The sequence below is a fragment of the Protopterus annectens genome, chromosome 2.part0 (genome assembly GCF_019279795.1).
Source record: "Protopterus annectens isolate FY-2018-M chromosome 2.part0, PAN1.0, whole genome shotgun sequence".
NCBI lineage: Eukaryota > Metazoa > Chordata > Ceratodontiformes > Protopteridae > Protopterus > Protopterus annectens.
This window is the reverse complement of record NC_056728.1, coordinates 1,431,709,296-1,431,733,800: the sequence shown is the minus strand read 5'-3', so window position 1 is coordinate 1,431,733,800 and position 24,505 is coordinate 1,431,709,296. Positions and strand designations below refer to the sequence as shown.

Genomic DNA, 24,505 nt, shown 5'->3' with positions numbered 1-24,505 from the left:
ACTTTTCAGCTGTTGCAGGTGTCTTGTAAGGGACAGCCCAAATGGGGCGTTGTACTCTAAGATGGGACTGATGAGTAGAGGGGTACAATGACCTCTTTTGATCTGGATGCGAACCCTTTTGTGATTAGGTGGGCCAGGTAGAAGGATTTTCTAACCACTTTAGCAATGTTATAAACTGAACAGGCAAGAACAGACTACTGAAAAACAAAATTAGAGAAGAAACCACGCAGTAGCACCAAACGAAATGATTAAGCGCTTTTCGTTTATTCCAGTAGTAGAAGTTTGTTTACTGGAATAAATGAAAAGTGCTTAATCATTTCATTTGGTGCTACTGCGTGGTTTCTTCTCTAATTTTGTTTTTCACTTTAGCAATGTGATTATCAAAGGTGAGATTACTATCTACTTGGGTCCCCAGATCCCTTATTACGTCTTCCGTATTTAGGGTCTACCACCTATGTGGTAGTTTGTGGGTACTTTGTTTTTTCCAAAGGGGATGACTATGCACGTTTTGCACATTTAACTTGAGGCCATGATTTTGAAACCAAGTATCCGTCTCAGTGAGACTCTTTTGGAGGATGTCTGTGTCAGCCGGAGAGTCAATTATAGCCCCTAGTTTGCAGTTGTCTACGAACTTGGTCAGCCATAGTCCTCCTGTGCTTGCCTGTACCTCTGAGAAGTATATGCCGAACAGGAGGGGTCCTAGGATTGAGCCCTGAGGAACGCCACTTGTAACCGGTTTAGAGTCGGACCTAGCTCCCGCAACCATCACCATGTGGGTTCTGACCATGAGCCAGTTGGCAACCCATCTTGTGACGTAAGGATTTATGTTCAGGCTGGTGAGCTTGTCTATAATACCAGAATGGGGAATGGTGTCGAAGGCCTTAGTGAGGTCTAGGTAGGCTGTGTGTACCACCTTTCCCTCGTCTATAGCCTTGGTAACTGTCACAAAGAAGTCCACCAGGCTTAGGAGGCATGATCTGCCCTTAACAAAGCCAAACTGGGTAGGGTCCAGTGTTTGGAGGTTAACAATGTCTCTGTTAATGAGTTCCATGATGAAGCGCTCCATAGCCTTGCAGACTAAGCTAGTCAGGCTTATAGGGCGATAGTTCCCGGGGTCTGTTGTGGCTCCACCTTTGTGGAGCAGAATCACCGTTGCTGTGCGCCACTCTATGGGTATGTAGCCTGTGGAGAGGCTGAATTTGAACAGTGTGTTTAGGTGAGGGATTAGTTTGAACTTTGAGCTCATGTAGGACACAGCCTGAAACACTGTCCGGTCCCAATGATGCTGTGTTTTTGGCTTTGGAGAGGGCTGTTTTAACCTGAGTGTCTGTGATTTCAGGGACTCTACATTCTTCTGGTATGGTTATGGGCCTTTTTGGGGGTGGGAGGGGGGTGACGTTTGCGCTGAACCTGTCTGCCAAGATGTTGGCGATATCGGTCGGTTCAGTGTATTTTGTGCCATTCTGCACTAACTCTGAGCAGATCTGAGCATTGCCACTTAGATTCTTGACATAGCTAAAGAATGCCTTGTGGTTATCTTTGGAGTCCTTGGCAATTTTTCTTTCAAAGCTCGCCTTGGATGATTTTATGAGGGATCGTAGTTTCTTGTTGATACTGATCAGGGATGTCTTCCCTTCTTGGGATTTTACTCTTTTCTGTACTAGTTTCCTCCTTCTATTGTATAGCTTGTTTATGGCAGGAGTCCACCAGACTGGTTTCCTTTTCTTAGAGGAGTGAGTCTTGGTTTTGCTTGGGATGGCATGACCCATGCATTATTGTAGCTGCCCGTAGAATGTGTTAGTAAAGGATTTTGCAGCTTGGACAGTGTTATCCTTCAGCACGGGGGCTTTGAAACTTTCCACCTCAGTCTTAAGTAATGTGAAGTTTGCTTTTGAAAAGTTTTTCACAGTGGCTTTCTTGTCCGGGGATGGAGGCAGAATATGGATATCCAAAGTGATTTGTTTATGGTCAGATCTAACCAGCGAAGGGTTGACCTCTGGTGTGGAACACCGGTCGCCCATGTTGGTGATGACCAGGTCCAATATGTTGTCACCTGTGGTGGGAGTATTGACCAGTTGAACCAGGGCATTTGAGTTTATAAATTTTAGGAAAAGTTGGGCAAGAGAGTTAGTACTTGAGTAGTTCTCCCAGTTAATGTTTGGGTAATTGAAATCACCCAATATTAGGGTGTTTGGTAGGACCTTTATGTTTCCCAGTGTTTCCAGAAACATGGAATGGGGTTCCTGGGACATGGTGGTGTGTCATTTCTCCTTCCACATCTTATGTATCTATTAAAAAGGTTTCCTATTATGCTCAATATCGTTATATACATTTTCTTCAAATTTTTCTTGATCTTGCCTCACATAATGCTTAATATTTTTGTCCAGCTTGTTTATTTCAAAGTTGTAGTTTGACCTCTCTTCCATTTCTTATATTTTTTGTCTCTAACCTTAATCAGATATCCTGTCCTTATAGAAATCTAGCCTCCTGATGTTGTATGCCTAGATCCTGATGTTAAACTTTTTTTGTATTGCATGAAATTAATAATTAGTGTTGTAGGAGCAGAGTAATGGTGGCTATGGATGTAAAAGATGGGAAAAGTGTGCATGGTTTTGTGGTGAGGATGAGTGTGAGTGATATAGAGATGGAGTACGAGCTACAGGAGAGGTATCAGATAGGGGCGAATTGTGTAATGTATAGATATTGTGCATTCTGTATGCTTGCTATGTTTGCAGGGGAGGGATAAATAGAGTATGACGATGCCTTTGATGTAGTAGAAGGTGTGGTTTATACTGATTAGTGTTTGTGTCGTTGGTTGATACTGTGGATGAGGTGGCAGCAATTGATTGGGTGTGTGTAAATTGGGTGTGGCAAGTAAATATAACTGTAAGTGAAGTGGGGGTGGATGGGAATGGGGGTAAGGTAGGGGAGCACAGTGAGCCCGAGTATAACAAGGGCAACTGAAGGCAGCTGAACCATGTTCGCAATAGCGTGTAGATCTCAAAATAACAATCAGTAAGCTTTATTTAAGGTATACGTTTGCCTGGTTCTAGCTAGTCTAGTGTGTTTAGAATACCACGCTTGAGCAGGGGTTCCAAATTATTTCAGGAATGTAAAGTTTGAGCTTCACTTGTACAGAAGGATTTCTACAATCCTGTAGTGCAAAGCAGACAGCTGAAACACCTCGGCTGTGGCCCTGTTTTTTCCCCAGTTAGATTTGTTTCTGTTATGCATGAAATATCCTGCATTGCAGGAAATGGATGTTACTTTCATGATTTATGGCTTCTTGACTCATCACAATACTCACCCCCTAAGATATTTCACATAGCAATACAATATACCTTTCCCATGCTCAAATTTATGCTGTTAAGTAGTTTCTTATTACCATCTGTCTACAGTAAATTCACTGAGACAAAAAACAGTTTAAGGCAAGGCATATACTGTTCAGAACAGATTGGCAGCATTAAGTGAATTTTAATATAGTCTAACTAATAAGGCAGAACTACAGACTCTGAGTACATGAAAACAAGTAGAGACTAGTGTCACTTGATAATATTCTGGAAAATTCCTTCAAGTTAATAATTTATATCCTTAAATGACAACAGAAATATACAACCATCATCGTTTAAAGACTGCTGATACACATTACATCTCAACATATTCTGATACTCTGTATAATTTCTCATGACTTCATCTGTGCAGTAATTTCCTTTTAAACAAACAACGCTGTATTCATTACATAACTTTGTGACAAAAGGACAAACTATCTAACTGCTTTTCTTAGGCAAGCAATGTAACATAATATTCATTTGTTTCATAACAAAACAGTATTATCAGCTCTGTACAAAATGACAACATATTGCTGCATTCATGCTTCACAGAATATAAATGTGTTTCTGGTCTGAAATACAGAAATCCATTGTAACAGCTGTTTTGACATTCACATTTTAGTACTTTTCCCTCTAAGCAAGCCCACACAACATTGTCAGATTAAGTGATTTGGTGAGTATCACACAGATGGTGAATCGAAACTGACAGATCAAACCCAGGATTACATAATTAAGTTTAGCACTTCACAGACTTAATCCTCCGTACTAAACTGTTGCACTGTTATATATGGGATCTGTGGGGTTCTGGGGTATGATAAATGAAATGTATACAGTGTAAGTTTAAGGGATGGAGCTGAGTCAAAGAAGCAGGTAATCTGACAGGGCAAATATTTCATGTATCACAACAAGCTAGAATCCTATGCATTCCGTTTATCTGTTTTTTATTTGTTTTTGCTAGTCATAATTACCATGTCATATTCATTTTCATGAGATGTGGCAGCTACATTATTTGCACAGTTTACAGGTTCTTACGTTAGTACTAGGCTAAATGCCCTTGCGGGCCATTTTATGCCTAGCCAAATTTCTCAATAGGTGCTTCGAATTACCAGTGTCATTTAGTGTTTAGATTAACCTTAGCCATTTATGGACTATTTTATACCATCTCTAGTTGTAGTAACTAGGATCATCAGTTAGTGTACTGAAGATGGTTTACATGCTTTACGCAGAAATATGGATATTGGATGATTCACAAATTATTTTCTTGTGTTCGTCTGAGGTATCTTTTAAACTTTTTTGAAATATTTTAGATAGTTTTAAAGTAATTTTATGACAATTTAGTGATGATTATGTTAATCAGGGTTAGGTTTTATTCTAATTAGTTTAAAAATAATTACATTTTCTGTTTTTAGGCCCAATTTACCAGTAATGCAGTTTGACAACTGACTCTTCATATTTGTGTGTCTCTTCTCCATTTGATATCTTATGTTAATTTTCCATCTAATTTTTTAAAATGTTTCCAGGGCTTTGATTTATAACAGGAAGCCATTCTCATGGAGTTTGAGTTTGCATTTTTTGTGTATACAATACATAAGCTTATTTTTTTCTTTAAATGTGAATGCATCTAACTTACTATTTGTGTTAGGGTTTTAGTGGCTGATAATATGATCAGAGTGGTGATAACTGTTAAATGACAAGTACATGACTGTGATAAAACCATGTGCTTTTAGAGGTGAGTAACAATTGCTACACACCCAATAAATTCTGGTACGGCTGAGTCTCATGCAACTGACGTTCCTTCAATCTGAGCTGTCCATGAATATTCTGTCTTATATTTTCATTCTGTCAGTCTGTAATTTATTTATGTAAATTACAGCAATGTTTAACAACTGTCCTCAGTTTTCCCACAATTATGTTTGCATACTGTCAGTGGAGCAGCACTCACTAATTGCTTTACTGGCCTTCAACTGGTAGCGCATGGAGCAGAAATAGTTCCATCCACTACAAAGAATTAGGATTGGGTCTCCCAATCCTAACCAGTTAATATGTGTTCTCAATGTGGATATCAAGATTCACCTCTTGGCATCCATGTCTTGAACACTATAAAGCTATGATCAGAGACCCAATCATAATTCTCTATATCACACACCTTCATCAGTATACACATTGTTGGAAAAAACACACACACACTAGTAAAAAGAAGTTATGTCTTACCATAACATTCCATCTGAGTTGTTGATCTTCTTCTAGTCATCATTGATGGGTTTGGTTCCGAGCCCTCGGAACAGAGTCAGCCTAATACCAAGCTCGCCACAACCTCTCGAGCTAAGCTGCTACCCACAATGCCCTTCTCCCAGTTACCTCAGATCAAGTTTGCTTGCAACATATAGAAGAAAACAGAAAAAACAGAGGCCATTTCAGTGCAGACACCCTGAAAACACCACAAGGACCCAGAAGATCCACCAGAAGCCTTTGGTGGGGGACGGAGGGAGGGATTTGATGACTGGAAGAAGATCAACATCTCAAATGAAACATTATGGTAAGACATAACCTCTTTATCTGAAGTTGTTAATCTTCTTCCTATTCATCACTGATGGGACAGAATCCCAAGCTACTTGGAGAACCTGGGTGGTCCTTATGGAAGAACATTCCTGAGAACCATTGAGCCAAAGGCCGCTCTTCCCCTGGAGACCAAATCCAATTTGTAATACTTGATGAGGGTACAGGGTTTAGCCCAAATGGCTGCTGCGCAAATGTCATCCATGGAAGCCTTGGAGTGAAAAGCAACCGAATTTGTGATGGCCCTAGTTGAATGAGCTTTGATTTGAACAGGTTTAGATTCATTCGCTAGGGAGTAGGAAAAGGAAATGCAATCTCTGAGCCATTTTGATAAAGTAACTTTTGATACAGCACATCCCATTCTTGGACCAGAAAAGGAGATGAAAAGTTGATCCGACTTGCGGAAAGACTTAGTCCTGACCAAGAAGAAATGCAGTTGTTTATGTACATCCAATGAATGTAGACAGTATTCTCCCTTGTTGGAATAATCTGGAAAAAACACATGGAGTTCACTGGACTGGTTAACAGAGAAATCAGACACCACTTTGGGGAGAAAGGATAGATTAGTACGAAGAGATACTCTGTCTATAGGGAAGATTAGATATGGGCTCTTGATGCATAAGACTTGTAACTCAGATATCCATCTGGTTGATGTGACCGCTACCAAAAACAGAGATTTCCATGACAGGAATTTAAGATCACATGTCACAGCAGGCTCAAAAGGGGCCAGAGAGAGACTGTAGTACCAGAGAGAAATTCCATGTCTCTACAGGTTGCCTGATAGGGGGCCTGCTATGGATAGCTCCCTTGATAAAAGTCTTGCAAAGGCGGGTGGAGATAAGAGGAATGCCACCTGAGCCATTATGAAAATTGGAGATAGCTGCTAAATGGACTTGAATAGTAGAATCTGATGCCCCATCGGCAAACAACTCAGAAAGGTACTGAAGTATAGCACCTGTAGGAGTTGAAAAAGGGTCTAGCACCTGATTATTAGACCAGATAGTAAACCTCCTCCATTTGTCTCTGTAGAGTTTTCTGGTGGATGGTTTATGGAAGGCCAGAATAATATTGCGGACAGGTGAGGAGAGGGTTGCCTGCCTGGTGACTAACGGAAGTGGAGAAACCAAGCTGTCAGCTTGAGAGTGGACAGATTTGGGGGAGTCAACCCTTGTGGGTGAGATATAAGGTCCTGACAAGTGTCCAGGATACAAGGAGGTTGTAACAGATGAGGCCGGAGGAAGGGGAACCATACTTGTCAAGGCCAGAAAGGGGCAATGAGCATCACTTTGCACCTCAACCAAATTGCTTTCTTTAGAAATAGGGGTATCAAAGGTATGGGAGGATATGCATAGAGGAGACCCATGGACCAATCGTGAGTCAAAGCGTCTCTTGGTGATTCCCCGTCTGGGGGAAAGAGGGCAAAGTTTTTTGTTTGAAGGGGAAGCAAAAAGATTGCAGCAAGGCTGGCCCCAACAGCTGAAAATTTCTGCCATCATGTTCGGGCTGAGAGACCACTCATGTGGACGGAGGATGCATCTGCTCAGCCTGTCCGCAATCACATTGGAGCTCCCCGGGATATGCGTTGCTATCATAAAGCGGTTGGAAGCTATCGTCAAATGCCAAATTCTCATGGCCTGTCGACATAGGGGGTAGGATTTGGTCCCTCCCTGTTTATGTACCAGACTACAGACATATTGTCTGACTGGATTGCAATTGTTCCAGACGGAAGGAGCAGATGAAGTGTCTGCAACGCTAACAGCATTGCTCTCAACTCCAGGACATTGATATGCAAGTTGGCCTCCAAGCTGGACCACGTGCCTTGGACTGTCTTTCCCTGAAAATAGCGCCCCACCCTATCAGGGAAGCTTCTGTGGTCACCGTGGCGTTGGGTTGAGGAGTCTGGAAGAGGCAGCACCAAAGATTTACATCTGTTCTCATCCACCAAAGAAGATCTTGCTGGCAGGAATTGGTGATGAGGATCTGTGAGTTTAGAGGATGAAGATTGGATATCCACTGAAATAAAAGGAGCCATTGTAACAGCCTAATATGCAATCTTTCCAGGGGAACAATCGGGATGGCAGAAGCCATAGTCCCCAGAGCCTGTAGAACCTTCCTTGCTGACACCTTCCTTCGACAGAGTATCACTTGTACTTGTAATCTTAACCTCTGAAGTCTGTGAGGTGGGAGGGAGACCTGTCTTGTTTGAGTATTGAATACTGCTCCTATAAATTCCAGTTGTTGGGCAGGATGAAGATTGGATTTTTCCCAGTATACTGTGATGTCTAGAAACTCCGCCAGTGCTAGAGTATAGAGGAGGGCCATGACCAGTAGGCGCTTGGTGGGGGCGGAGTGGAGCCAATCATCTAGATAAAGAAACACCTGGAATCCCTGAAGTTTCAGATGAGTTGTTACCACTGCTAGGCATTTTGCGAACTCTGGGGGCCATTGAGAGACCGAATGGCAGGGCTCTGAATTGGTAATGATTGGCTCCCAGCCGGAAGCGAAGGAGACTCCTGGAGCGCTTGTCCATGTTGATGTGGCAATACGCATCCCGGAGGTCTCTCGAGCACATCCACACACTCCCCTGAAGAAATGGGAGAATGGATTGTATTGTGACCATGCGGAATTTGGTTTGAACCACTGATTTGTTTAGTTGGCCGAGATCCAAAATGGGTCTCCAGTCCCCGGTCTTTTCTAGCACGAAAAAGAATCTTGAGCAGAAACAAGATCCGCACTGGTCTGGGGGACTTCTTGGATGACTCGCTTCTGACACATCTTTCTTATCTCTGAAGCTGCCTCTTCCCTTTGACTGGGTGGAACATTGGGAAAGCATTTTGGAGGTTTTGGATAAGATATTAGAGGGATGTAATAACCTCTAGAAATTATTCTCTGCACCCACTGATCGTTTGTAATAGAGTGCTAGGCAGCTTGGTGCAGAGAAAAACGAGCTCCGACTGCTTCCAGAAGAAAGCAATCGGGGCAGTGCTTCAGGAGCACTGATACGATCGTCCGGAGAAAGAATCCCTGGAGTCCTGGTTTCGGGGACCCCCCTCTGTCCCTAAAGGGGCGCCTTCCACTATTGGAACCCCCTCTGCCTCTGGGGGAATCCTCACCATGTGCACGGCGGAAAGGGCCTAGAGATTTTTTGTGCCATATCTTTCCACTCCTCTGGTTCCTGGAGAAAGAGCGCTGAGGTTTGGAAAAACGTAGGCCAATGGCAGACAAGGTTTTTCCATCTTGCTTGCACCTGGCTAATGTGTCCTTCACTTTGGAACCGAACAAAGTGAACGGTTCGATAAGGGCATTCAAGAAGGAAGACTTGAAGGAGTCCATGAGATCACAAATGCGCATCCAGGTGTGGCGTCTCATAACTACACCTGCACCCGCAGCTCTAGCTGCCCCTTCGGTTGCGTGGGACAACAACCTCATGGATGAGTTGGAGAGCGACTCTAGGGTAGCAAGCTGAAAAGGAACTTTATTGCATGCCCCATCAGAAACTTGACCCGTGAGAGTTCCAGAGAGTTCGGAGATGAGATCCCTTTGGAGCCTCATAAAATGTGCCAAATAATTCAGAGACCTGATTGCAAAGGTCGCTGAGGCAAAGACTCGCTTCCCTAATCTGTCCACTGCCCAGGACTCTCTGTTGGGTGGGTGGACAGCAGGAATTTCCTCCGCAAGGTCCTTTCTTGTGGCGACCACCACAACCATAACATCTACTGGCAAGCCTCTAGACCAATGGGGCTGTTCCTTTGGTGGGTAGAGTATCTTGTCTGGTCTCAGGGGAATGATCTCAACAGAATCAGGGTTCTTCCATGCACGCTGCACAATGAGCTGGACTAACTCATCGCAGGTGGGGACTCCCAAGAAGTAGAGGGCCGAGAGCAGAAAGCCTGCAGGAATATGGACTCCTCTGAGGAGTGATTGGATGGCTTCCAGTCACCCCTCTGCTTCAATATTTCCAGGATGTCTCCAAAGGAGACATCATCAGGGGGTGACCTTGGGGACCCTTCCCCATCATCGTAATCCGTATCTTCAGTGAAGGACTCCTCTGTGGAGTCCAGGTGTTTCCTCTTACATGTCCTTGTCCAAGGGGGTTCTTCAGTGGGAATGTCTGAAGAAGACTCGGAAGGGAGATTACCATGTATAGGGGTTTCCTGAGGCTTGTGCTCTCGGTGTCCTGGGGAGGTGGCCCATGACAGTTGTAGCTCAGAGGGAGCAGAGGGAAGGTCTGATGTAGGAGGAGCGCTTCCAGAAGCAAAAACCCTCTCCATCACCTGGTAAGCTGATCCGCCTGAAGAGGAATGGAAGCTCGGAACTGAGGAAGAAAATCTTGGAAACGGGGTCACACCCCACTCCTGGGGACGGAGCCTCAAGCAAAACCGGGGTGGGTGTCACCCCCAGATCTGAAGACAGAACCAATGAAAATCCTGGAACCATCCTGGGAGCTGAGGGTTCCACCCCCCCAAGCATGAGATTGAGGAAGCGGTGGTTCCGATAGAACCAAAACCCAAAGGGGGGGCTTGAAGCCTCAGAGAGAGTCACTGTCAGTGCCGAGGAAAGGGTTCTCACCAAGGACGTCGGAAGTATGGGCCTCAGAACCGAAGGATCCAAGGGAGGAGAATAAGTGGGAGTCATGGGGCAATAGAACCAAAACCCGGAGTGGGATGGGTCTTTGGAAAATTTGTAATCCCTCTGGCTGTTAACAGCTGATCGAACAGACGCACCACATCCAATTTAGATAGACTCCTGGTGGACCTTACCGACACTCTATAGGGGGAGTCAGGTTGGTCCAAAACAGGGCTATAAGCTTGTCCTGAAAACGGGTCCAAAGATGGGGAGTACTGGGTCCGTGGTGTAGGAAAAGTCGGCACTGAAGATTCCAACTTTGAGACAGGCAGAAGGGGCACTATCGGTGCTGAGAAAGGGCTCTGAGCCTAGGAGATAGCTGGAGTGGAAGTCATCACCGGATCCAAAGAGATAGTCGGGACCGACTTCGGAGCGAACAGGGGTGAGGTGGGTGCAGAGGTTACAGAAGGCAATAAGGCTGGAGACGTTACCACACTTGGAAACGTAAAGTCGGTGCCGAATACGGTGCTGATGTGGAAGTCCTAGTAATGTCCATGGAGGCCAGTGGAGCTGAACTCAGAACCGAAGTGGTCGGAGCCGAGGAAGCGATCATGTGCTCCCGTAGAAGACTTGTGGGCCTTATGTTTGGGAGGCTTACCCTTATCACCGGTCAGTGAAGAGGGATCAGAATGAGGATGTTTCTTGTCCTTCGATGGCGGAGTTGAGACCTCCGATACAGAAAGGGACTCTGAAAAAGGTGAAGAAAGCAGGCCTTTCAAAATAAGTTTATTTTTCCTTTCAGTCAGCATCTGCTGACCGAAACTGAGACAAATCTGGCAAGGAGGTTTCACAGACAAGTGGGAAACCCCCATACAATAGACACACTCATCATGCAAGTCGCTGTTGTGGAGTTTGCCTTTGCTGGAAGTGCAATGTTTGAACCCCAAAGTCCCTATTTTATTAGACATATCCAGTATACAATCCAATAATCCAAAAGGTTATAGAAAGAGAAGAGAAGAAGAAATACCAACAATGGCATTAAGAATATCATGAGGGCAGAGAAAGGCATTTATCAACGATGGTAAGAGAAAGATACCCATAGATAGAGCTAGGTATAGATAACAAGGTAGGAAAAAAAGTTAGAAGAGAAAACATTTCCAAAATACAATAAATTTTTAGAAAATACAACACTTACCTGGAGAGCGTGGTGAAACACTGCTATATGGCTGCACGGCAAATGAGATCTGAGGTAACTGGGAGAAGGGCATTGTGGGTAGCAGCTTAGCTCAAGAGTTTTTGGCGTACACGAGCTTGATATTAGGCCGACTCGGTTCTGAGGGCTTGGAACCGAACCCATCAGTGATGAATAGGAAGAAGATTAACAACTTCAGATTATATATTTACAAGTGTGTGAGTGAGTGAGCATGTGAGTGTGTATGTGTGTGTGTGTGTGTGTGTGTGTGTGTGTGTGTGTGTGTATGTATGCTCATATCTGAGTATGCTGGAAGTGTGACTCTGAAAGGATTACAAGACATATGTGGACTGCATTGGTACTCTTGGTCATGTAATATAACTTTTTGAGTATGTATTGTACAACAACTGTCTACTTGATGCACAGTAATGTATATCATATCAATTCTGCAACAGTACTGGATAGTTCTCCCTGAATCAAGACTAAGCCTTTTTCCTAAAATTTTTAGTGCACTGACAATTCTTAGTGCAGACTATGTGCCTGAGTCTCACCCAGGGCTGGATTAGCAAGAAGGTTGGTGGACCTGCACCTCTAAGCCTACACATCTGAAATAGGCCCTGCTACTTCTACTCTCAGTTTAGTCTGAAACCTTATGCTGTTATCACACTACATAAATGTCCCCTTACAATTTTCAGCTCTCGGCCCATAATCCGGTACTGGTCTCACTCAACATCTTACCTGAATTTTTAAACAAACAGACCTTATATTAACAGAAAATTAAAGCACCATCACAGATCACTTGCGTATGAGAAAGGAATCAAGCAGTGGTGAAAAAAAAACTTATGTTAGCTTAAAATAATGGACACAAAAAACTGAGATGTCTAATAAAAGCAAAAACTGGAATGGAACTAGTTAGTAGATGCCCACTGAGCATGGCACTGTGTATTTGTTACTTTTAGTGTTATGTGTGGTGGTGCTGCGGTAGCGTTGTCGCCTCACAGTTAGACGTTGCTCGTTCGATTCTCACAGCGTCTTCTGTGTGGCGACACACATGAATGGGCGTTCCTTCTTTGAAGGTTGTGCATTAGGCCTGGCAAGCCAGCACGTCAAAATCTACTGCCAATCATTAGCGGACCGGAGTTTCGCTGTGGTGACCCCTAACCGGGAAAAGCCGAAAGAAGAAGAAAAAGTGTTATGTATGGCCTTTGCATAAAATAACAATAAATAAAATGAACTCCCATCTGCAATCTTCCAGATCAAACTATACACGTGTTATAAGCATTTCATCACACGTACTGTATTGCCAAATTCCAGTACTTCAAATAAAGTACAAGACATTCTGCAACATTTTTACATATACTGCTTAGTCTTTAAGCACAACTGTGGTTGTCATAGCAGCTGGCTTTGACTTTCAGCTGATGATGTATGTGTGCAATGCTACAAGTGAAAACAGATTGTTTTATATTAGTTAAGTCAGATGAAATGTATCTCTATCATCAAAACTATTATGAAAAATCTAACCAGATACTACACATATGTATAAGTTTAACCTCATCTACACTTTAATTTTGTATCACCTGAAACTATTCCTTGCCACTCAAATTACAGCTCTCCTCTGTGATAGGTGGGATATCAAGATGGAGTCTCTCTTTCAATTTTGTGGTCTCGTACATAGTAATAGCACACCTGTCTCTATTTTAGTTAAGATATGTCAGAAGCCTAGAAATGTTAAGCATAGTATTGGAAATAAACTGCAAGTACAAGCTTGTCACGGAAACTAGAACCGGTAACACAAGAACTAGTTTGTACGAAAAGGATAATCAGCAATGCTGTTATAACATTTTCAGTGATACAATTGGCAACTCTACAGTATAAAAACACTGTTCAACAAGTGACAAGACTATCTTCTGCTTTGGACCTTCCTTAAAGAAAGTCACAGCTGTAACTAGATCCACAGCTGCCCTTGGCAATGGTCCCAAAAGGCAACCCTCCACCCATTCTTAAGTCAAGATGAAAGTTAAGGACCAAAAAAACAAAAAGGTTTCCCATTTCCCCTCTTCACACAGGCAGAGCTACTATGTGATGCTAATTCCTAATAGTTCATTCCTACAACTTCATTTTGACACAAGGGCATTAGTATCTAAATGACATTTAAGCAGTCACAAACACAATCACAGCTGCTTATATGATTTTTGACACTGCTTGCAACCTAGTAATCCTAGGACCAACGAGCAACTATTATACAGTGCTGACTGCACCCCTGTCCCCCCTTACAGCAACAGCCCATTTCACTGAATACCATTTAATAAACTACGACTGCAATTACAACTTAAAATGATCACATAACCACTTGCAGGGATTGCATCCTCTAACAACTTGCTCCAAGGTTACATACCCCTTCACCACATCTCTACTGAGACTCTAAAGAAAACAATAAGTGTGTCAGGCTAGAGTTCTTGCTTTTCAAACAACCAGCTACAACTTTTTGTGCGTCAGCCACTTTGATATATAGTTACAAATAAAGATAAAAAAAGAGAATCACACCTTGGTCCTGAATCACACAATCTGTGGTAACAAGGGGAGGGACTTGTCCTCTGATATTAGTTGGGTATACTTGTCCTGCTCTGCGACTTCTGTCATCCTCAATTACATGGATCTATAGAACAGAAAGAAAAATCAGGCAGTGGTTTAAAATTTTGTTTCTCTAAGTACTTCAAGAATATCAACATGAGTAGACAGCTGTACAGAAACGTTATGTATGAATTACATTATGTAAATTAACATATGCAATAAAATATATAATAAATAAACAAACCCTAGTCTGATCTGGCTTTTCAGCCACACTGTCCTAGACAGAAAATATTCACAACTCTCTCTCTCTTCTCTGTGTGTATGTATGTATATATATATATATATATATATATACATATATATATATGTGTGTGTGTGTGTATATTTAAAGTACAATCAGAAACAGTGCAGTACTAAAACATAGTACATGAACAGTTAAGTACATCCTGTAGGAGGCGTGTCAATAACAAACAACAAATGATGCAATACTAGCTAGCAACAAACATCAAGTATCAAAGCTGAGTCATTCATGCTATACTAAGCTGTTTGTTAAATATAAATAAATCAGCAAGCCACATTACTGGCAAAATGGAATGTAGGTGGTAAAAAATAATATAGGTACACAGATAACCAAAAGAGTGAAAAAAAGGATACAGGAAGCAGAAGAACCAAAAAGTAGACCACCATCTGGGAAGAGATTCTAACCACTTGCCTAGTTTATCTTGAGGGACTTGGTTTGAAGAAGATTGTGTTTTTTTATTGGAAAAGGTTACAGTGGACACAGAAGAAAGGTTTTCTAACATGGGGCTTGGAGGAAAGACGTGGGCGAGTACACCCTGAGTTTCTTAAAACTACAGAGACTCGTTCAGCAGAGCAAAATTTCTTAAAACCATCTTCCAACACTGGGATCAATGGAGGGAAGGTCACCACGTCTGCAGCCTCATCCTCTTTAAAATCATATACCCAGCTAATCTCATGAACAGCCAATGGATGATTGCTCCCAACTGAATATGCCCCTAAATCTAGCCAGCATTTAAAAAAAGAAAACATCTGTTTGGGCTTCTAAACGTGGTCAAACTGACACATCTGAAACCCTAGATTCCCTTCAAAATCAGGATCTTAGGGAGGTTGAATGGGGTTAGGAGAGTTGATGTTACTCATATCCAGGGTCTGCACCACATAATCAGTGACCTAAATAATGACTCTAACCACAGTCACCAGCTCAGGTGAAAACAAAGTCAGAGACTGATGCTCTGCAAGATGGTAGAACTTCTATTTCTTTTTTTTTTTTTTTTGCATACAGTACACTAGTGGGGAAACCCATAGGGGGAGATGTATCAACACTGGCAAGAAATTCTGCACCTCTGACTTCCCCTACACCTACAGAATTTGGTTCTCTTGTACCTAAACCTGAACCAGGCAATGATCCCACCCTGGAGGACATGCACAATTAACTCATGGACGTGGAAGCACAAGGTAATGAGCCGAACTGTACCAAAACGTTCCTAATACAAAAACTCAGTTACACATTTACAAATGGCCATAAAAAAAAACATTTTAAGGGTTAAAAATCCCCAGAAACCAAGACTCATCTTATAAAAACTATAAGCCTTTTACTGTGCAGGCATATACAAATTTCTACTCAGAAAAAAAAAAACAGTCAAAGCAGCAGAATACACTATTCAAGCACTGATACAAAACAAAGGGAGGAAGCAAAACCAAAAAGTACTTATCTAAGCGCAGCAGCTGAAGAAAGCCAGAGTAAGGATCAGTCTTCCAAGAGAACCTTCGCTTACTAAGGCAATAGAAAACTGAAAGGATTCTGTCATTGGGTGAATAAGGCAGTCCATGTACTGCCAAGTGGTCCTTCACACCCACATACAGGCAGTGGGAGGGACTCTGAGATTTAGTAGCCTACCAATGGAGGGTAGAAAGGCACTACTACCCAAATGCCAGTGAGGCAGTGTGTTAGTTGAATATCAGGGCATATTATTTGCCCTTGGCCTTGTGACCTAGGTCATGAATGAAATGTGTGACATATATATAAGTTCCCCTACCATGCTAACAAATGAAAAAAATCAAACTAGGCAGACAACCGAAATGAAAGCATTAAAAAAAACTTAAAAAAGTAAATCTTCATAGAAGGTAAAATAAACCAGCAAAGTTAGTGACAACAAAAGGCATCCCTGCAACCACATCTGAAAAATGAAGGGAAATAAACAAGAATGAAGTATGCTAGAAATATATGGTTCCACCAGAGCAGACCCAACACATATTGCACAACACAATGGAATACAGGTTTGTAGCAAATTTTAGGTCACAAAGACAAATTGTATCCACCCTCTCCACCTGCAGCAATATCCCCCAAGAAATTATACATGAAATGATTACCTCTGCCTTCCACAGAATGACATGAGATATGAGGAATGCAAATTTATGCAATAAAAATAGCCTATTACATCCTAGCACATTCTTAGCATAACAGTAAAAATTGCTATGTTCCTGATATCTGGAGGCAGGATAATTTGGCCTCAATCCTCAAGAGACATCCTTTCAGAGAACACAGTAATTATAGACCAATCAGCCTCATACCCATTATATGCAAGGTGATGCACAGAATAATCTTGAAACTTATTCAGGTATGCATGGGAAACCTCCTTCTTCATGTCTTCAAAATGGATCATATTTAGGAATCTGAACGTAAATGAAGCCATAATTACTTGGATGCACAACTGACTACATGGTTGTACACAACAGGTAAGAAAAGGAGGGCTTCTATCTTCACCATCCCTTTTCACCAATGGAATCCATTCAAGGCTCTGTCCTGGGACTACTACTTCTCTACATCTTTTCCTCAGATGTCAAAAACTGACTTCATTGTTCGAGTCTCTAAATATGAATATGACTACAAAATTGGAAGCACTGTCTTTAATTCCCCCTGATATCACATTACTTCAAACAAAACAATGTCACATATGAATAGTTAATATTCATAAGTGTATACAAGGATAACAACTAACACGGCTTTTTATAAGCCTAGCCGTGCAACCCAAATGCATCTCGCATGTTATATGGTTTAGATGTTTATACAGAGGGTGACTACTGGTTATGGCATGATTTAATGACTGCCTCTGTCCATCAGCAACATAGGTGCCAGACCAGGGGTGAATTTTTGATTTCTCATCCAGTGACCCAAGTTACTCTTAAATAGGGTTAGGGAGGAACTTTGTTTCACATGGATGGGGAGCCTATTCCAGAAAATGGGAATTCTTTAAGGTGCATAAACTGTCTCTCCAATATGTCCTATGTGTTTTGCAAGCACAATTTAGGTCTTTAGATCTAGCAGTACTGATGCTGTTTGTTTTGCAGATATGCAAAAGGTTCATCAGAGTAGGGGTCCAGTGATGACTTGTATGCCAGGAATAGATCGCTTCTCAGAAGTCTGTAGGAGACAAAGTATAGATATAGGGCTCTGAGGTTATCTGCATATGACACTGCATTTATGACCTGTAATATTTTAGTAAGGAACTTTTGCAGACATTCTAGTTGTTGCCATACATCTAGTCAGGTACATACCGAAGGAGGCATTATACATAATGATGATGGGTCTGATAACGGCCGAGTATAGCAGTACAATGACTTCCCTGGACCTAGCTGCCATACTCTTACTTATAACTTGAACAACATAGAAGAATTTCCTTACTACCTTGGAAACATATTAATCAAAGGCAAGGATACTGTCTACATGTGATCCTGACTAGCAGGTCTACTCTAAGGAGAGTTTTATGAATGATAGTTGCCTGGGGTGGTAAACTTCCCAAAAGCTGCTAAAATGCATTAATTGGCACTGAGTTTTAAGCTGCAGCTTTGACACCAATAATTTGCCTGTGTTAAAGACTCTTGTAAGATATTTGCATCTCGGTGGTGGTGGGGGGGGATTCTAGGACTACTCCCAGTTTGTAACCATTTGCAACCTTGGTCAACCAGAGGCCTTCAACATTGGCCTTTACTTCAGAGAAGTAGATGCCAAAGAGGAGTAGGTCCACCACGGAGCCCTGTAGAACTCCACTGGTGACATTCCTCTTTGTAGAGGTGGACTCACCACTCCTAACTTCCTTGGTCCTATCTGTGAGCCATTTGGCTATCCTGCACATCATATAGGTGTTTATGATGAATTCCATAAGTCTGTTAACAATGCCCAATTGGGGTATGTTATCAAACACCTTAGCCAGGTCAAGGTAGGCAGTATGCACTGTTTTACCCTTATCCATTGCCTTGGTGACCTTCTCAAAGAAGTCCACATGTTCAGTAGGCATAGCTTTGAGTTAAAAGATTTGGTTACTGTCCTGCATCTGCTGCCGTGGACTTTGTCCTGGAGTTTCTAGTTACATTTTGCTGATCTGTTTTTGTGAAAACCAAACTATGACAGATCCAGTGTCTGAAGGTGTTTTATACCTTTGTTGATCATTTCCATGATAATTCTTTCTATGCCTTTGCATATAAGACTACTCAGGCTAATGGTCCTGTAGTTTCTGTGATCTGTTGGTGTTCTGCCCTAATGAAATGGGATGACTGCTGCAGTCCTCCATTCTTGTGGCATGAAGTCTGTTTTGAGACTATAGTTAAACAGTAAATCCAGTGGCCCTGATAGGTCATATTTTAGATTATTTGGGAGACATCCTGGAATATTATCAGGGCCATAGCAAGTGCAGCGAGGACATGTACTCTTTTTACAGTTAGAGAGATTATGTTTGAAGGTATTTCTTGGGGGGTGGCTAGGGATGAGTGTGGAGCAAAGCTGGAACTGATTTTGTCAACCAGCAGATTTGCTATACCACCAGGCTAAGTCAATGTGGCACCTTTAACCATCAGTTCAGCACACTGGTGTGTGTTGCCTTTGAGGTTTCTGACATGAAGAAGGCCTTGTGGTTTTCCTTCACTTGAGATGCTATCTTGACCTCAAACTTAGCTCTCTTAGTTGCCTGTTTAATTTGATGAGACCGTTCTTATCTTCACGAGAGTTGCACTTCCTGATTTTAGCCACAATATTTTTTGCTTTTGTTTTATAACCTGCCAGGGTGATATGATTGGAGTTTGTTTTGGGCTTACTTCTGACAGGTACAGCAGCCTCTATGGAGTCACTGTCATAGGTTCATAGGTTCATAGGTAGGTACTAGGCTATCTGCCCGACAGCATTTATAAGCCTAGCCAGAGTGTGTTGGTTTTTGCCGCCCCATTGATTAATAAACTGATCCTCTGTCAAGCAGAGCCAATGAAATGATCTCAGGGGTGTATTTTCTGTTACCCATCTACTTGTCAAGGTTTCTCTTGAATAGTGTTAGTGAGAGGCTCTGCCTAATGTAGTTTAGAATTTTGTTCCAAAGCATGTGGAGTCTCTGTGACAGGAATCTATCCCTCCAGCATGTTCTATTTCTTGGTGTGGTGAGGTTTAGCTCACTAGAGAGCGTGGCACGCTGTGACTTGGATTTCTTTAGGTGGAGCATGTCCATCAATTCTGAGTTGAACATGGCTTTGTACGTCAGGCAGAAATCACCTCTGAGTATGCAATATGCCACTGAGTACAGCCAGAGTTTTTTCGGTCGGGCTGCATAGGACATATGTTTGAGGCCAGTAATCCTCTTGGTGAGGTACTTTTGTGTTCTTTCCAGCTGTTGGAAGTGTTTTGTGAGGTACATCACAAATGTACTCTATGACGGGTCTGATGAGTGATGAGTAGAGGGGCACTATAACCTCTTTATTTCTAGATGCAAACTCTTTAGTAATTAGATGGGCTACAAAGGGTTTCCTAACTACTTTGGCAATATGATTGTCAAAGGAGAGATTACTATCTACCTGGATCCCCAGATCTCTTATTACCTCTTCTGTATTAAGGGGGCTGCCATCTATGTGGTAATTCATGGGTGTTTTATTTTTCCCAAAAGGGATGACTATGCATTTTTTGGCATTTAGCTTGAGGCCATGACTTTGACACCAGGTATCCGTCTCAGTAAGGCCCTTTTGGAGGATGTTCATGTCAGCCGGAGAGTCAATTATGGCTCCCAGTTTGCAGTCATCGGTGAACTTAGTTAGCCATAGTCCTCCTGTGTTTGCCTGTACTTCTGAGAAGTATGCCAAACAGTAGGGGTCCTAGGACCGAGCCTTGCAGGACACCACTTGTGACTGGTTAGAGTCGGACCTGGAGCCCGCTACTCTTACCGTGTGATTTCTGTCATGTAAGCCAGTTGGCAACCCATCTCGTGACGTAGGGACTTATGTTCCGACTGATGAGTTTTTCTATAATACCTGAGTGGGGAATGGTGTCGAAAGCCTTGGCGAGGTCAAGGTAGGCTGTGTGAACCACCTTTCCCTCGTCTATGGCTTTGGTGACTGTCTTGAAGAAGTCTACCAAGTTTAGTAGGCATGATCTGCCCTTAAAGCAGAACTGGGTCTGGTCAAGTGTTTGGAGGCTCCCAATGTCTTTGTTAATGAGTTCTATGATGATGCGCTCCATAGCCTTGCAGACCCAGCTAGTCAGGCTTATGGGGTGATAGTTATCAGGGTCAGTTGTGGCCCCTCCTTTGTGGAGTGGAATAACCGTTACTGTGCACCATTCTATGGGCACGCAGCCTGTGGAGAGGCTGAGGTTGAACAGTGTGTTTAGGTGGGGGGTTAGTTCATTCTGTAGTTCGTGCAAGATGCAGCCTTTTTGGCTTTTGAATGGGCTGTTTTCACCTGTGCGTCTGTGATTTCCGGGACACTACACTTTTCCAGTATTGTTGTGAGTGCCACATTTGTGCGTCCCATGCTGACATTGTCCCTTTCTGTGTGACATGAACATAATAACCACAACTAATAAGAGAAAGAGAAGCAACTCTAATGATGCAATTGTCTGAAAACATGGCTTGGTAACCAGCACAACAGAAGGGCTTTCTGACCAATGTTTAGCAATGTCGATTGGACTGGCAGCAAAGAAGTTCTGTGTGTGTGCATCCATATGACACCTTTATGCCCTACATCCTGCACCAGGAGCATATGTGTGATGTGTGATGCCAATAAGAAATAAAGGCTTTGGTATACTGGCTGGAAATTCGGCTGTCCTTGGCAGGTGAGTCCTTATGTAAAGAATACTGCAACAGTGATATGGAAGGACATATTACCTTCTCTCCAGTGTCAAACAATGTACTGTCCTCCCAAGTGTGGAAAAATGCTTTGTATGCTATTTTCCATGGCCAAGCTGTAAAAGTTGACAAAATAGCTGGAGTCCTTGGAGCCCTTATAGGTGACATTTCATTTGATATCCATACTGCTAATACATGTGCATCTGTGAAGCACACAAAGTTGTCTATCACATCCTCCATGGGATTGAAAACTGCATCAGCGAATTAACTATCCCTTTTATTTAGTACTTAACAAGTAAACTGTAGAATACTACACTGCCTAGGAAAGTAAACCTCATGCCTCTTAGCAGGCCTATCCTTCTCTTGTAGCTTTGAACGAGGAGTCTTGGTAGTAGTCGTCTTAGAGCTTTGGAAAATAAATGGCTACAAGAAATCCTCTTTAGTTAGAAAGCCTTTTAAAATCAACTTACTCTGTGAACAAGTTTTTTATCCCTGCTGCCTGTTGACCAACAAACCCTTTCTCGGTCAACAGCACAAACTTATTACCTACTGCTAACTTCCTCCCTCTTGTACTTGAATCAATACTCCCCTTAACAACTTTCCCTCCTGTACCTAAATCAATACACCCCTCTTCAAACCCTTCTAAACACTACTTCTCATTTTTTCTTTCTCTTTTTCTTAACTGCCCCCATGGACAATTCTGCTTATGTATTCCCTATATACCTATGTTTTAAATGTTCCACATTTACCATTTTGTCTCAAAATGCCTAGACAGAACAAATGCTATACCCTGTCACTTTCCCCTTTACTTAGCCCACATTAGACCAATCATTGAGTATGGTGCCCCTTTGGCAAGTATCTGTCAGGACACATGCAACAACTGGAATGCACAGATATACCTTACTAAAAGGATACAAGTTATAAACAGTATGTCTTACATGGACTAACTCAAACCACTATACTTGGTACCCTACAGACTGTTAAGTGGTGACCTGTGCCTGGCATACAAGGCATCCGATGGCCCAATATTGAAGGATTTTCTGCACATCAGTGCGTCAAATCGCATCAGAAATTCTCAGTCTAGGGGTCTAAACCTCTTCTGCAGTATTAACAGAACAGTTTAAAGGGAAAGGTACATCTTTGCAGAGGATACCACTGCTCTGGAACAGACTTCATCTATGTAAACACTGGTCATCCCTGTCCATATGCAAACACAACTTGAACTATGGATGGGGAACAGAAAGTTTACCTCAGGACTGCTCCATGGACTACTAATAGACATTTATCCCATGTATGGGCCCTCTCAAATTATTTATGCTATGATCCCAGTTATTCTCATTGGGGATAATATATAGTAATTATCAAGCATGGGATGGGGTAGGCCAATGTAACACCAAATGGGATAGGTTAATGCAAGCGTCAAAAGGGAAATTGGCTAGGTTTAAAATGGCTCACAAGGGCATCTAGAACAGTACCTATGAACTTGGATGATTATTTTTAACATTCCATTTGCAACATTTTTACTAAGCCATAATTTAACAGCCATACATATGACCATCAGTTTACAAACCAGCATACTAGTCTGAACTGAGAACATAAATGCTACACTATCTCAATGCAAAGAACATTCTGCACTACATGCAAAAGAAACATTCTAATAATAATTAAATTGCCTAATGCTTAACACTAAAGAAGAGTCAATGCATTTCTTCTTCAAAACTGGGTCATAAAAGCAGGACTTGATCCTGTTTTCTAACAGACTCATAGAAGATCAAATGTCTGGTAAGGTACCCTAAGTATTGCGCCTGCTTAAACATGTATAATCACAGGTTCTGAACTGTAAATTCAGGGTTTTCCATCTGGAGGCAAAGTAACCTTGCTGTGCCCTAATGCTGCCAGCTATATAACCCATTTCCAATCCCATCTATTCAACGATACTGCAACAATAATGCAACAAAACGATATGCAACGATACTTGCATTTCGAAAAGCCTTTTTTTTAGGGGTGACAGGTGCAAGCCGTCACTTGAGAAGGAATGCGACTTGTCTAGCATGTCGTCCCAGGCTGACAGACACTGGATCCCCTGAATGACACCAGAAGCTTAGCCAACTGTTGAAATTGATCATTTTTTCTTTATACTGAGGTATTATTCTTGGTGAGGGCAGGATGCTACAAAGGGTCAAGGTCATACCAGCCTGGGCTACATGATCAGAGAGCTCTTCCATGTCACTTTTCATGTAGTCCAGGGAGGTATGTCTCAGGTCATTTACACCAACATGAACAATGTCATGGTTGTACAGAGTTTATGTGAACAATTCTGTAGAGGCTACTGTGTTCTCTTGGTTTGGAAGGGTATTTAATTTTGGCATACTTTCCTTAATATAGAGTAGTTTGCCTTGGAATATAGTTCCTAACTGTTACTGAGTAAACTGCGGCTACTGTGATATTTTGAATTTGAAAGATACAGTTTTATGGTCAGACCTTACCAGGGAGGATGTGACAATTGGGTGGTGCAGCATTCTTCTATATTTGTGAGTATGACGGAACCTCTAGTGGGTGCATGGACTAAATGGTCACGGGTGTTTGTATTTCTACTATTTACAACTTATTAAATGATTACATAACTCCTTGCAGGGATTGCTTAGTATCTGTTCTGGAGTGCTGACTGCATCCTCTAAGAGCTTGCTCCAATGGCAAATACCCCTTCACATCTCTACTATGGCTCTAAAGAAAGCAATAAGTGTGTCAGGCTACAGTTCTTGCTTTTCAAACAACCAGCCCAGGAATCTCTGAAGCTGCAGATTTCAGGGTGTGTAGGCCTCACAGTCTATAGAGGGGTGACTAAAGTCCCCCAAAAGTATGTTGTTAGGTTGGATGTTGAGTGTCTCCAGTAGGTGTAAGTATGCGCTTTGTAGGAAATCGAAGGTGAACTATAACTTATCATCATCCTGTATAACTAACCTAAAGGTATGCTCGTTACTTACATATATCAAAACAGCTCCACCTTTAATCCCTGTCTGTGCTTCTACTGATCTAAAAGTGTGGAAGGCACTGAAATCTTGCATTGCCAAGGTACTCTGTGCGGCTTTAAACCAAGTCTCAATAACTGCACAGATGTCTATATTCTCCAGGATGAAAATTGCTTGGAGGGAGTGTATTTTTTTTTTTTTGTT

At 42.2% G+C, this 24,505-nt stretch overlaps 1 protein-coding gene across 1 annotated transcript in view; it reads right to left on the bottom strand.

Annotated features, from left to right (window-relative positions):
* SEC24D (SEC24 homolog D, COPII coat complex component) overlaps positions 1–24,505 on the bottom strand; it is an 866,900-nt gene that overhangs the window by 454,341 nt on the left and 388,054 nt on the right. Inside the window, exon 7 of the mRNA XM_044061657.1 lies at positions 14,188–14,299. Within this exon, the coding sequence (XP_043917592.1) occupies positions 14,188–14,299 (112 nt within the window). The remainder of the gene's footprint in view (positions 1–14,187; positions 14,300–24,505) is intronic.